The sequence below is a fragment of the Ceratocystis lukuohia genome (assembly GCF_044167205.1).
Source record: "Ceratocystis lukuohia strain C4212 chromosome Unknown Supercontig4_pilon, whole genome shotgun sequence".
In the NCBI taxonomy this organism is placed as follows: domain Eukaryota; kingdom Fungi; phylum Ascomycota; class Sordariomycetes; order Microascales; family Ceratocystidaceae; genus Ceratocystis; species Ceratocystis lukuohia.
Window position 1 is genome coordinate 2818104 of NW_027263523.1, and position 14670 is coordinate 2832773.

Genomic DNA, 14670 nt, shown 5'->3' on the forward strand with positions numbered 1-14670 from the left:
CACTCATTCTCCCCGAAAAAACGGTTAACTACATTAAAGGACGCGTTGTGCTGCCATGAAATGATTATGATACTGATAGAGGAAAGCCATTGACCTACTATTCTCAGTTAGTTACAGCTGCAGGGTGTCTCTGAATATAGACCTGTCAGCAGCCCGGATCGCTCTAGCCACACTTGTTTAAAAGGACATGAGGCCTCGGTGGTTAGGTATGTGAGCATCTATAGTCAGTATGTGCTGTAGTTAGACACACCCAACAGAGTCCTCAGGGTAAAGTCGACATGAAAATTGCACAGACCCCGATGTATTCAATTGTTGTCATGTATCATGCGCCCCATGTCTTCTGGGCTTCATTCATATATGAGCCCTTCCGGGTTGATTTGAGCATTTTGTGGCTCATTCACCACCATATGACGAGCTAATTGTTGTGAAGCATGTTTCATTCGAGTTAACTGAGGGCCAAGTTCTAAATCTCTTCACAGCATCGTATTGCCACGTATTCACCCGATGTTATTCCGGTCGGAGCTCGAATCTCCGCAACACTAATCAATGCTGTACTAACAATTGAGGTTAATTACTTTGGATTTAAGACCTAAATAGTTTGCGTTATAGTACAAATTATAGAAGTACCAAATGTCCTTGAAGTAGAAGAAGGGTGATCTGTGATTTCTTGGTTCTCTCTTGTCTATCTTGTCCTGGAGAGTCTGCCCTGCCTCTGGTCGGATTAACACCGGGTAAACAATAGTATAAAATGCTCTGGCATAGTTGTGCCCAACGATAAAACTTCACTCACCTCTATCAAATCAAGAGAAAACCAATACACTGCCCAACAGCATTCTTGCCGTGTGATTTTGTTTCAACTGCTAAACTACAGAGTCGGATCCTAGTACCTTTGCTAACCTCAGTTTATAGACCTCTAGAAGTTACTCAAAAACACCCTCCAATGTCGATAATATAGCTAGCATATCATGTACTCCAGTCGGAATTGCTCTACACCAACACTAGTTATTTCGCCATCCATCATTGCTCAAGAGTCGCACAAGGACTGGCCTGGGACATAGCTGGATGAACGAACGAGGGGCTTCTCGAGACATCACACTAGTGTTACGAAGGTAAAGGTGTAGCTGCTGAATTGAATTGAGGGCTAAGCTCTAAATCGCCACATATCATGTGCATCAAAGGCCCTCTAATTTAGTTAACCGAGACCATAACTTACAGGAGATACCGGCCAAGTTATAACGGCAGTCACCGTAGAGCCGCATGCTATTCCTGTTCCTGATTCCCGAGGTCAGATCTACTTTCGTATATAAAGCTTAGGGTATGTTGCTCGCATGGAAGGCCATTTCCCATCATCTACTGTTGTCGACGTAAGCATATGCTGCGAAGCAGATAGACGCTACGCCCAGGGTATTCAATTGATCGAATGTTAGCCTAGCAGATTAGTGCTTTGTCCGTAGTGCTAATACGCGAATAGCACGATAGGCAGGACGTAGATTAACTAGCTATCACTAAACTTGGCAAAAAGAGAGTTCATTGTGGATAGTAGCCCAAATGGCTTAAATTATGAGTCTAACTTGCGGTGTAGCTTAGGGTGAGTAACGAGGTCTGGTCTAAGCGAGCATGGGCTTTCCTACACACCGGGTCTACAGCAACGATGTGTATATTAAAGCTTCTAGATCTAACTACTGAATTGAATAGCGTAGCAGCGACCAGAGTATTCACCCAACCCAATCATTCTACCCGCTACTGTTGATAACCTTGGGCGGTGCTCTGGTGGAAACCAAAGCAGTCTTTCTCCATCTCTTAAAACCCATGACTTATAGTCGTCGACAGTGTAGTGGTGGGAGCTGGCGTGAGAAGTGGGAGATTGATCAGCCGATGGGGTCGCAACTGAAATGGACATGTCTGGGCTGATAGTCATGGGAGTATTAGTGCTGTCAACCGGACCAAATGAAGGTTTATACAGAGTCAGTCCTAAAGAGACAGCCTTCAGGCATACGCCAGAAGCAACATCCCAGGTTCTCACTGTCTGATCATACGACCCCGATGCTAGCCGTTGTCCATCATGTGAGAACACCACTGAACTCACATAAAGGTCATGGCCTTTGATGGTCTGCAAACATGCGCCGTTCTCTGCATTCCAGATCTTGACTGTACAGTCATACGACCCCGATGCTAGTCGTTGTCCATCGTGTGAGAACACCACTGAACTCACCCAATTGCTATGGCCGTTGAGGGCCTGCAAACATGCGCCATTCTCTGCATTCCAGATCTTGACTGTACAGTCATACGACCCCGATGCTAGTCGTTGTCCATCGTGTGAGAACACCACTGATGTCACCCGACCGCTATGGCCTTTGAGGGTGTGCAAACATGCGCCGTCCGCTACATCCCAGAGCTTGACTGTACAGTCTTCCGACCCCGATGCTAGTCGTCGTCCATCGTGTGAGAAGATCACTGCTTCCACATCCCTTCTGTGGCCTTCAAGAGTCTGCAAACATGTGCCGACAGTCGCATCCCATATCTTGACTTCTCCATTTTCTAAGCCAGATGCTAGCCGCTGTCCATCACGTGAGAACACCAGTGATGTTGCCAAAGAGCTATTGGCTTCAATCTTCCGTAAACACGCGCCGTCAGCTACATTCCATATCTCAATTGTCCCATCCTCTAGCGTCGATGCTAGTCGCTCTCCATCGTATGAGAGCACTACTAACATCATACTACTAGTACGATTCTCGAAAGTCTGCAAACATGTGCCAGAAGTCATGTCCCAGATCTTGACAATACCATAATTTGTCACTGAAACCAGCCGCTGTCCAGAGCTCGAGAATGCCACTGAACCTACCTTGTCATCATGACCCTCAAAAGTCTGCACACATAAGCCGGAAGTCGCATCCCAGAGCTTGATGGTGTCATTGGAAACTGATGCTAGTCGTTTTCCATCGTGTGAGAACACCACCGATCTCACCTTATAGCCATCGCCCTCAAAAGTCTTCAAACAGGCGCCAGAATTCATATCCCAGATTTTGAGAGAGAATGCTGACCCCGATGCTATTCGTTTTCCATCGTGTGAGAAGACCAATGAATATACATAGTCAAAATGTATGCCATTGAAAGTCTGCAAACATACTCCAGAAGTCGTATCCCAAATCTTGAATGTCCCATGATATGATCCGGATGCTAGGCGTTGTCCATCGTGTGAGAACGCCACTGACGTCGCCAAACCACCGTTCTCCAGGGTCCGTAGACAAGGATTCCAGTTTTCTTCAACCTTCGGCTTCAACTTTATCCATTTTGGCTCTTCGCGACAATACCGCTGTCTTATCAAGCTGTTGGTAGGACTGAAGATGAGAGCCGAAACGTAAATCTGCAATGGAGCCATTTCAATGGTGGCGCCATGATAAAAGAGAAATCGCCAAGCGTCGTTGGTAAAATCCCCCAAGTCTTTTGGCTCTTTCTCCTGCTGAACGATGTTAGATATTGCTTTGCTTAAACCCCTGGTAATGTAGCTACTTACCATGTAAAGCTTCAATTTTTCCATCGCCCTCGCTCCTGCTGGAATACTTCGTAGAAGACTGAGAGCTTCTAGCCACTCGAGATACTTGTTTTTCAGGAAGGCCGAGATTTCATCATTTGTATCAACCATCTTGTCTTCCGCTGAGTCCAGCAGATGGTCAATCCAGAAGAGGCAGGAATATCGAATAGTAGCCAGCGGGTCAGGATTAGGGGCTGAAATTTCATCTGCCAAATAGCCTGGGGCTGATAGCTGATAAATATCGCGCTTAAGCGTTTTGGAAAGAACGTCAAGTGATCGTAGAAACATCACATGGTGTTGATTCGGGATGCCGGAAGGTAGTATCTCGCTTAATGCCTTGTTCAGCAGGTAGTCCTTGGCCGATTGGTGCACGAAGGAGGCCTTGTTGTTGTGAAGAGTCAGGAAGGAGGCACAAGACCTGATGGCGTCTCTTATATCTTCACTGTCCAGTTCCGCAGGCTCCTCAATGAGGGCATGCATTTCTTCCACGGTGATGGGTCTATACGCAACCAAAGCTTTTCCAAGGATGTTCTTGCACAGATCTGCGTCTTGAGACTTGGATAGATCTCGCAGCATTCGCTGATAGAGTGGATCAAGCCCAGGTAGAAGAGACACAAGTGTATTCTTGACGTGCCGCTTTTTCCCATTAGCAAGCTGCTCACAGACCAGAGCCACCCAGAGGAAAGTGCCATTAGCGTTGGCTATCAGATGGCTCAACACATCAGCCTTCGTCTCATCGCTATATTTCTTCTTCTCTGCCAGCTGATCCACCTTACACTGGATATAAAGGCCAACTGCGCTAGATACCGAACGCTCATTTTCTTCAAAGTGTATCTTTACTGTTTGCTGCTCATCATCCAATTCTTCCTCAATAATCGGCCAATTGCGGCTTGACACAATCCATTGGGCAGGCGACGGCTTAACAATAAGACTAAGCAGGCGTTGTAAATCTACGGCACATTCGTCCAAGGCGTCGACAATCAGGATCGCATTTTTCATGGTCCGGTCATTCAACATGCCATTCAGTATCTCACAGAGTTCGTGCCAGGAATTGTCATTGTTAAATGCGTCTTTGGTTGCATAATCGTACTTTTCCCGCACGTACTTGATGAGATCTGTATTTTGGCGGGCAAGATGATAGATCAGACCTCGTAGCACGGACGAGGCCTTGTTCTGCTGGTCGCCCCCCGTGGCTTGACAAAAGAAATAGGACAACGACACTGAAGGGTCGGGCTCCAAGTCATCGATGATGCCACAAAGCAGCATTGTCTTTCCTTTGCCGGGGTCACCTTTGATCCAGAGAATCCGGGAATCCTGCTTGTTTTTGAGACGCTGGTAGTCTGCATGCTCAAGAACCCAGTTAGAGCAGTCTCCCAGCAAACCGCCTTTCTTCTCCTCGATATTCTTCTTATCAATGCGGGGATCGGTTACACGGGGGTCTGAAAGACATTGTTTGTTCTTTTCAATTTCGTGCCTCTCTTCTTGCTGCTGCGCTTGGTTCTGCACTACTGCATGGATGCTTTGGAGGCTCCGTTGTAGAGTGTCCGCCGTGTCATTGAGCTTCTGTAGCTGCATCTTGCCTTCTTGAGAACTGTACTGCTCCACATCGTATCTGACAACTTCTTCGGCTTCTTTGATGACTTCTAGCTGGCCTGCCCAGTCGTCCACTCGGAACGTATCTCTGAAAATAGTAGCAGCCTCACTGCGATGGTAAACACAGACGCTCCTCATCTGATACAAGATGAGCTTCTGAAAAAGATGTATGACATCGTCTTCCAGCTTGTCGCGCAGAGTAGTAGCCGAGGCTATATTGCAGGTATTTTGCTCAAGCAGCAAACCTGCCAGCTCCCAATACCACTCCAATCTACAGAGAACGTACTCTATGCCTTTGCGGTTTTCGAGCGCCTCATTGACAGCGTTTGAGAGAACCTATTCCAGCGTTAGCCAAGATCATTATGATAAGTGGTGCCCTATACCGGCGAGCTTCAGTCACATACGTCTATCCCGAGACTAAAAGTAGCCCACACAAAGGCAGCTTCTGGGGCGACACTTAAAGCTTTCTCTATGAACCCTTTGACGGTGTTCACCACTTGTAGGCCTTGATCGATCTTTTGCCTGGTAGAAGCTCCCTTTTCCGTCCGGCTGATTCCATCCTGAACGAACTGGCGCACTTGAAGGAATTCTGCCTCTTGCTCTGGTGTTGTTTTACAGTGCGTTCGATCAGCGGGTTCGGCGCCCATCCCGTCAGGCTGGACTTCAGCACGGACAATCTTCTCGAAGGCTTTCACCAAGTCTTTATTTTCGTCTTCCGCAGCCTTGTATGCCTGTTTCCAGATCCTCTTTTGTATGATAGGCGATAGCTCCGGCTCGGGATCGGGTTTGGGGGGCAGCTAAGACGGTGTAGCCACTGCTGGCTGTCCAGCATCCGGCGGCTTTACTTGAGTTTGCTCTGGTGGCGGAAGTTTGGAAACAGAAGGAGAGGGCGTGCCTGGCGTAGTTGGGCCCGAGTCCCTAGTAGGAGACTTGTGCTTTCGAAGCTTTCGCGATAGTCTTTTCACGTGTTTCATTTTCGTTGAAGCTCAAGAATATGCGTTTTGATAATAGGCAGTTGTTAATCTGTGATGATTTGCGGTTCGTAGAGTAGATTGCTTGATGTGTATGTTCTACGTAGTCTGGTATTTTTGTTGCCTCTAGACGAGATGCGAGCGCTAAGTTGCTGCCCAACGCTGTTAGGCCGATAACATCGTATTTCTATGTAAGCACAGCTTGTAACTCTGATGCTACCTACATAGTTGCCCGGATTAACAGGCGCATAATCTGCACCACCCGCGAAGCATGTATAGCCGAGAATCCCAAAGCTAAAAGAAGTTATGAACGATTTATGCAATAGCTAACTACAGAAAACTACAGACCCATACCCCCCCTACCTAGTATCTTTCTCTAACTATCCTCTCGAGAATTCACACAAGCTTTCAATCCAGATGCCATAACGTTAGTATACTATGTACTGAAGTAAGAACTACCTCATAGTAGGAGCCACTAATAGTAGAAATTGGGCAGGATATACTGAATGTCCGTGGAATGAGACGAAGGAATAAGTGATTTATGCTTGTTCATTGTCTATCTAATCCTTGATTGAAGAGCGGATCTCAGCTGATTTATACATCCATCACTACCCAGGGGCCTTGGAAGAAGGCCCTTTATGTCTAGTGCTAACCCTAACATTTGGCCAAACCTGGTTAGGGCTAGTAATCCTAGTAACCCTAGCTCAGGTTACCGACAACCACCACGATCAAACAACGCAAGATCGGTCAGTTGGTGAACACAAATAACGCTCTACAAGGTTGACCTGACCGTAGATCTCCAACGAGAGAAGCACGTGTTCTTCCAAGCAAACCTGCTACTCTCCTTCACCCTGCTCACCTTGCAGTCACCGCGGAACAAAAAAGAAACAGGAAAAAATCCAAGCAACATACAAGGAAACCGAGAGCATTCAAACAAGACCGAGCGCCCCAGAACAAACCATCCCCTACTTACGATCTCTGCTCAACAAGCCCTCCGCTTCAAAACGAATTCTTCCGTTAGGAGTTCACAAGATCCGTCCTCTCTAAGAAACTTCCTCACAAATCCCTATGTATTCTCATGTGTGGCTGAAGGCATTGCCGCATTTGGGCACTTGGTGTTTTGTCTCAGCGCCCTCATGATTGAACCGGGCGTGGTACTGCTCAAAATCGCAGTGTCTTGATATCGTCGTTGATTCCTCAATAACTAACCCTCGGCATGTCAGAACTAGAAGGCTGCTGCCAGCTTTCACGATAAGGGATAGACTGGCCCTAGCAGAGCACAGTATGTTTGTTCTGCTGTAGGCACGGCTGTTATGTGCTTTTCTGCCGACATTAAGTAGCCAGCGAACTATCGTGAGATCCTCAGAAGACCTTACATACTCCCCGACGCGACTATGGCCGTTTCTTGATTCTCCTCCGTCGAAAGGTCTTCCTTGCTGAGCTCAAGGGTACATCTTGAGCGGGGCCTAGACTGTTCAGTGCAGGAATCCAAAGTTGCAGTGCAGCACTCTAGCAATATAACTTGCCGCTTCTACGTCCTGTGGAAGCCTGTCTACGAGCTTTCATAGTTCAATTCAAAGACGGACGGGTGCTGTAAACAATTTAAACGGTACTTACATGTGCCTCTATCCAAAGTTGGATACATATTTTTAGAAGCTCCTTCCGTCTTCGTCTTTGTAGGGCTATTTAGACCATACGTTTCGTTGCCTTTCATAGTACTAAGCAACTACCTAGCTGGCGAACAAACATGATTTTCAAAATTGCGCTTATTGGCTGTTGTTGTTGTTGTTGTTGTTGTTGTTGTTGTATTTATCCTATACTTAAACTATCTAAGCTTGAAATGCGTCATGGCTCTGCAGATCTCTATGACGTGGAATCAGATCAAGAAAATGTAGGTTTTTCGAGTCCAGACTTCTCGATTCGGCCGTAAGGAGACTGCTTTTTCAGTCACCGTATATGGGTGCGCTTATTGGCGCGTTGTGATACTTGATATCACCAACTTGCTAGATGATATCATGATCATGAAGTCTACCCAAAAGCAACTTGATGCCTATTCAGCTGCTCAGCTTCGGGAGTGCCCACGCTTGTCCAGCAGTCGCTTTGAGGAGAAGTCCTTTCCGCAGCGCGCCTACTTTTCAAGCGATGACACCTCTCGGTGGAATATATGCGTGGCCTTTTGCCTTTGCTTCCAAACGTAGTAGGCTGTGGTGGGACTTATGGGCCCAAGCAGTCGTTTCCAACTCAGATATATGGCAAGGATGACCTGCCACACCACTTAACCTTACACCCTTGTTCTGCCTCGGTACTTCTACTGCAGTATTGATATATTATTAGATTGTATGGAGGGCAAGATAGGTGATGAAAAGCAGTAATAAGATCTGTGTAAATGCCAGCAAGGAAGGATTTGATTGGGACATGTGGTAAAGGAATGCACTGGGCAAGTACGGCGATGGAGGCTTTACGCCTTCAACTGTCAGATGACAGTGACATATTCAATAACCCAGCTGTTTACTATCATGATTTCCTTCCTAGAAGGTCACACATCCTTGCATGTGGTGGTAACATAATTCTTTGACATTAGCTAGAGCTTGCTGATAGCCTCGTTCAAGGCAGCTATTATAGGGTTGTTGCCGCATCGTTTGACATTTTTCCCGTTTTGCTGGCGGCTGGTAGTAGAGCTCCCTCAGCACCTCCTCATGAAGCCCTCCTCGACATCTCCTTCCTATCCCTTCTATCTTCCTCTTTCATTTTCCCTCATCTTCACCCTCTTCGTCTCCTTCTTCGTTGCTGCCCTTCCTGTCTCTATTCTTGCAAGCCCTTTGTAGCGGGAGGTGCGGAAGGGGGGTTCGGTGGGGACGCCGGCTCCAAGTGGACGGTATCCTTTTTGTTCTTTCCACCACCCTTCGTAGTCGAGACGTAACTGGTCTCTTCTCTATCTCCGTGCTCCTGCGAGGCTGAAGCGGTGTTCTGTTGCTGGTTCTCTGTCGGTGCCGGTGAGCCAATATATAATGTCCGATAAACCCGCTACATCCCGAACATACGACCATAGCCTGTGGAAAATACGGGGTCCCGTCTGCTCCCCCTTAGTCAAGCCACAGAGCGCCGAACCAGTAGTATGGTGGGTGACCACATGCGAATCCTCGGTGTTGTATGTAGTGATACTTTTTGCTCCCACGTGCATTTTCGGAGAGAGCCTTACAGTCCGTGTTACCTCTTTGTTTGTCCAACATACGACCATAGCTTGTAGAAAGCACGGGATCCCGTCCGCTCTCCCCTAGTTAACCTACAAAGCGCTGGACTAGTATTATGGTGGGTGACCACATGAGAATCCCCAGTGTTGTATGTCGGCGCCGTTATTTTTTTTGTCCATCGTCCAGCAAAAAGCCTCGCTCGTACCGTGATACCCCGCCTATATATCACATGAATTTCTACACGGACCACCCTGCCAGTCTTGCAGCGCCGTCGTATTACTGTGGAAAACCAGTAGGTAGACGTTAAATAGCACAATCAATCAATCAGTCAGTCTTGCAGCGTTACCCGTGCATTCCCGTGTTTTTTGTTGTTCTATAGACTAGTAGGCTGCCGGAATTCCGTCTCGGGCCCCGGCGGCCCATTGCCGCCGGCCATCACCAGTGCCTTCATATAGCAAAATAAACTCGACTTTTCTCGAGGCCCTATGGCGCAACGGTAGCGCGTTTGACTCCAGATCAAAAGGTTATCCGTTCAAATCGGGTTGGGGTCAGTGGTTAAATTTTTGCGCCAACTTCGTACTAGCTACTGGCGAGAAGGGTTCCAGTATAACTTTTTTTTTTTAATTTTTTTTTCATCAACTTAGAATGGTAAAGCCCACGCAAGAAACCGGCGGTACTACAACGCGCCGACGATCCATCGTGGGAAACCGGCCAGAACATGGCTGAACCGACATTCAGCCCAGATATACGACCACGCGACCGCAAGGCCCCATGACCGTCCCAATCAAAGTCCTCAGCTTCGTAGATGAGAAAAGGTGGAGGGCAAAATAGAGTATAAAACTCCATCGCAACCCCCAGCAAGGTTGCCAGCGTGCATAGTTCGTTTTACCTTTCAGCTGTGAGCCCTCCCTCCTGCGGGAAGGATCCATGGGACGAGAACACGAGAGACAAGCGCAATGTCTGTGTGCGACAAACATCCAACGTCGGCTTCCTAGTCTCTTGTACTCTAAGGGCGAGCGCTGACCAGCAGCACATCTAGTCACGGCGTACAAGCAACATCAACAACACCAGTCTGTCTTGAATAAGAAAAAGCATGAATTGTAGTACTAACACTAGTTTGATGTAGGGCTGCCAGTATAATAGGAGATAGACAGAGACAAACCCCCAGAATGAAGCCTGCCGATAAAATAGAGACACAAGAAAAGAGCAAAACACCGCCAGTCCGAAACATGAAGAGGCAGACAGCAGCCCAAAAAATGATCGACAAAAGATAAACAGAAACAGAAATGGAAGATAAACCAGCAGAGACAAATAAGAAGCCGAAGAAATAAAGAAAGAGTTGGGGAACTGCGCGAGCTGGGAGAAGTCTTCAAAGAAGAGAGACGGAAAGCCAAAGAAAAGGAAATAATTCTCCGCCAGAGGCCAAAGAAATCAAAGCAGCAAATAGCAAATAGGCGAAACGGCATTGAAAAATGCATTTCAGTGTTTGTGGGCAGTCTGGGCGGATCATCATCGTGACCCATTAGGCGACATTGCTGATAGACTGCTCCAGGCGAGAGAGGTCTTGGAGAGACGATCATGATAAGAGTAGAAAATACAAAGAGAGAAACAGAAGGGCACAGAAAGCAACCAACAAACAGACAAACCAACAAACAGTCATGGAAAAACCACAAAAAAAGGACTCCCTTCACTGAGAAGTCATCACCACCTCGTTCCCAGACATCTGCTTCAGCGACGTCAAAGCCAGCTGCTCAAATTCCTGGTCCATGTGGATCCCCAGATCGTGGAAGAAACGCACAACCATCAAAAGATCATGGGTGTTCGCGCTAGACTTTTGCGCATAGCTCAAGGCCGTCTCCAGGGCTTTGCGCGCATCCTCGGCCGTTGGTGTGCCCGGTACCTCGGTGGTACTAGCCCCGTGCAGTGGGCTGCCAGCCTGTGCGTTGTTTGGCTGCTGTGAAGAGGTTGGCGGCGCCGAGTACATGCTGTTGTTGCTTGCAATACGGCGTACCTGTGGGTCAATGGGGTAGTTGACGGCACCGTGGGAGCGCGACGGGGAGGCTTCTACCGACCCGTGATATTTGGGGCCTACGGGCTGACCGTGCGAATCAGGGCCGCCAGGGGCCTCGCCGTAGTCAATCCCCGGAATCACAGGATAGGTCTGGCTGCGCGGGCGCTGGAAGCGGCTGTCAGTGCTGGACATGAGGGCCCCCCCATCGCTGTGAGGCGAAAAGCTAAACTCGCCCTCGGACGTCATAGAGCCCTGCGAGCTAGAGACAGTCTTGGGGTAGCCAACGCCAATGCCGACTCCTACATCGTAGTAGCTGCCAGGGTAAGCCTCGCGGCCATGGACATCCCGCTGCTGGTGGTCCTGGGAGCTAGAAAGATGTGTTGGCACCGAGGTGTTGGTCGGCGAGCTGGAAGACGACGTCATGGCAGGGTCAGCCAGGTGTGAGATTGACATTCTCTGTGTCTCGCCGCCCACACTGCCGATATCAGGCAGTCGCTGTTGAGGCGAAGGCACGATGGGTGATGAGGCCAGCCCGTATCTCTGCTTGAAGTTCTTGAGCCAGTTATGGTCCAGCCCGGGGGCTGCTTTTTTGTTGCTAGCGCCACGCTGCGTGGTGCTCAGAAGGCGGTTGGCATGGTCTAGCAAGTCTTGGTCTGTGGGTGGAGAGCCTTGGCTGATCATGTCCTGTGCCCAGGTACCCAGAACACCCTCGATGTCGGGCAGCTGGGGGCGGCTCTGGGAAGACTGCTGCCCACGACCCATCTTCTGATCGGGGAGTTTGAGGTCTCTTTTCTTTTTGCAAAGGACCTTGGAGACAGTGCTATAAGAAATAGAAGCGTTAGCCAAGCAATACATACGAGTAGAGATTAGGTGAAACAGAAAACTGTGAACGGGGAGCCCGCGCAAGACAATCTTACCTTCGCTCAACGCCAAACATATCGCCAATCTCCGTCTGCTTCTTGCCTGGGTTTTTCTGGTGGAACAGCCACATGCGGTGCTTGTCCTCATTAGAAAGCATCTTGCGAGGGCCGCGACCCGAAGACTTGGCCTGCCGGGACCTAGCATGCCGGGCCTTGTCTGGCTGCGCCATAAGCATGGGCGAGGCCGAGTATGGCGACGTGTTCATGCTACCCGCCAGCATGCTAGGCCATGGAGAGTGGGTTGGCATCACCAGATTCGGCAGAGTCTGCGGGTGCTGGTGGGCCGCGCTCTCAGAAGCCGGCGATGGCAGGGGAGCCGATGTATGGTGCGAGACTTGATGGTGGTGCGGATGTTCCTGAGAGTTGTGGCTATGGTGGCTGGGAGAGTGGTTTTGCTGACTAGAAGAGTGGTGTAAAGACAAAGGAGGCAAAGTCGGCGGCGGAATAGAGCGACCCAGAGACTCAGATGAAAGCGGCAAGCCGTGGGCTGGTCCTACATATGGATAAGCTCCGTATTCAGAGAGTCCGCTTGCTGGGTACGAGTTTCCCATGTCGACCCACGACGGGGTAGTTGGGTAAGGGCAGTTCGAAGTCATTTGCGAGGAATGTTCCATTATCGGAGAAGGTGGAGTGCCGGAATGCATGCCTTGGGGTCTATGGCAGCAAAGAATGGAAGAGGTAGCAAGAGACAGATGGCGAAGGAAAAGACGGGCGCTCGTTTTGCTTTATGCTCAGCAAGCAGACCGCAGCAGTACACAGCGAGCTTGTTGGCTAGAAGTGCGACTCAATACAGAATCGCCAAGTATGACTAGTACGTGAAAACACACACACGCGCGCACTCACACTCACACGCACTCAAGCTAGTATCAGCAGCAAAGATAAAAGGGCCAAATCCCGGGTGGAGGATTTGCTTGAGGTGTGTACAAGTGTGTGCAAAGATCAGTGAGGGTATAAGTGAAGATGAGAAGGGCGAGATACCCGACAGGTTTCGTGGGCGCCAACTGGTAGATAGGGCGTGAAGAGGATTGCGACGATGATAGACACGTCAGGTAGCAGGGCAGATAGAAAGAGACAGTAGTAGCAGCGGCGTCGGCTACTATGTAATGAAGAAGCTGAAAAGAGGAAGGTGTATGTGTCTGACGAGAACGAGGACGAGGACAGGATGGTGGGAAGCAACGAAGGAGGACGAGAATGTGAGCTTTATATGAAGATAGCCTCGATCAAGGGAGATGGCCAGACATGCAAAAGCCGGATAGATGCGGAGCAAGATATAAAAGTATATCTCATGGTGATCGAAAAAGAGAGCAGGGCGGATGGACACATGGGGTAGGGGGGGGTGAGGGTTGGGACGATATATGTAGTCCAGTACAGACACAGAATATGGTGGTGGTTCAGAGAAGAACAAGGTAGAGCGGTGCATAGTACAAATAGAAGGCAAGACAAGACAAACACCCAATCTGCTTTTCACCAAGCTCTCACCATAAGACCTAAAGTACCAACTGCCACCATTCTACTGCTACCCGTAGCCGAAGACGCTCTAAAGCTATGGGCAAATACAATGTTAGCCAGGGGGGGTGGCCATGAGTTTGTACTGGGTACATGCGCCCAAGAAGCAGTGGAAGGGCGGGCGGAAGACCAGGCAGGACGTGCATAGTACAGGCAGAATAACAGAGGGACTTGACTAGCCTGGCCGCAGTTGGCAAGTGAAGAGCAGCAAACCAAGAGAGTTAGTTGGTGTGTTTAGCCAAAGAAACAGAGCCGGCAGGGGCCAAGGTGTAGTGTAGGTAGTGTAGAGCGTAGGGGTGAGTAGGGTGTGAGTACAGTGAAAGTATGAGTGAGAAAAGAGAGGAAGTGGGAGAGACGGGGGACAGTCGTAAAAGAGAAGCAATAAAAGAAGATAAAAGATGAGAAACAGGCAATAAAAGGGCAAGCAAAAGACAAGGAAAAGACAAGATAAATTAACAAATAAAGAGATTAATAAAACAATAAAACAACATAAAGTCATCATCACACAGGGTCGAGATGAACATCCAACCCCGTCCGACTTGCCTCGTCTACATCAAATGGTTGATTAATTCTCTTAGTCTGCTAGGTGGCTCTTTAATTCTTCTTTTAACTCTTCTATTTCTCTCTCTTTTCTCTTTGTCACTTTAGGCTTGGTGTGAGTGAGTGCAGATGCGATGGGGCTGCTGGTTCTAATTTTTGACTTATTTTTTAGCCTAGCTTGGCTTGGTCTTTGAACTTGATCTCGTAGTCTATGAAAGGTGCAGAATGCGTGAAAGGCGTGAAAGGCGTGGAAGATATGTGAAAGACGATGGGAATGAAAGCAATGGAATATCACATGATACAGTGCTCAACTCGCTCTAACAGCAATGCACCGCCCACGCTCACTGCTGAGGCGATCGCCGGGACTTTACTGAAGCCTTTGAACGTAGGCTTTGTGAGATGGGGA

General features: G+C 48.7%; 2 protein-coding genes across 2 annotated transcripts; both read right to left on the reverse strand.

Annotated features, from left to right (window-relative positions):
• Nucleotides 1–1675: 1675 nt before the first annotated feature.
• HOO65_040659 (Vegetative incompatibility protein HET-E-1) lies at nucleotides 1676–6099 on the reverse strand (the record flags this gene model as incomplete). Its single annotated transcript, XM_071002487.1, has 4 exons — nucleotides 1676–3460; nucleotides 3515–5461; nucleotides 5530–5922; nucleotides 5971–6099. The coding sequence occupies 4 exons, from the start codon at nucleotides 6097–6099 to the stop codon at nucleotides 1676–1678; spliced, it is 4254 nt and encodes a 1417-aa protein (XP_070859502.1).
• A 4875-nt stretch (nucleotides 6100–10974) lies between these two features.
• HOO65_040660 (Tc5 transposase DNA-binding domain protein) lies at nucleotides 10975–12769 on the reverse strand (the record flags this gene model as incomplete). Its single annotated transcript, XM_071002733.1, has 2 exons — nucleotides 10975–12118; nucleotides 12216–12769. The coding sequence occupies 2 exons, from the start codon at nucleotides 12767–12769 to the stop codon at nucleotides 10975–10977; spliced, it is 1698 nt and encodes a 565-aa protein (XP_070859503.1).
• Between the last annotated feature and the right edge of the window lie 1901 nt (nucleotides 12770–14670).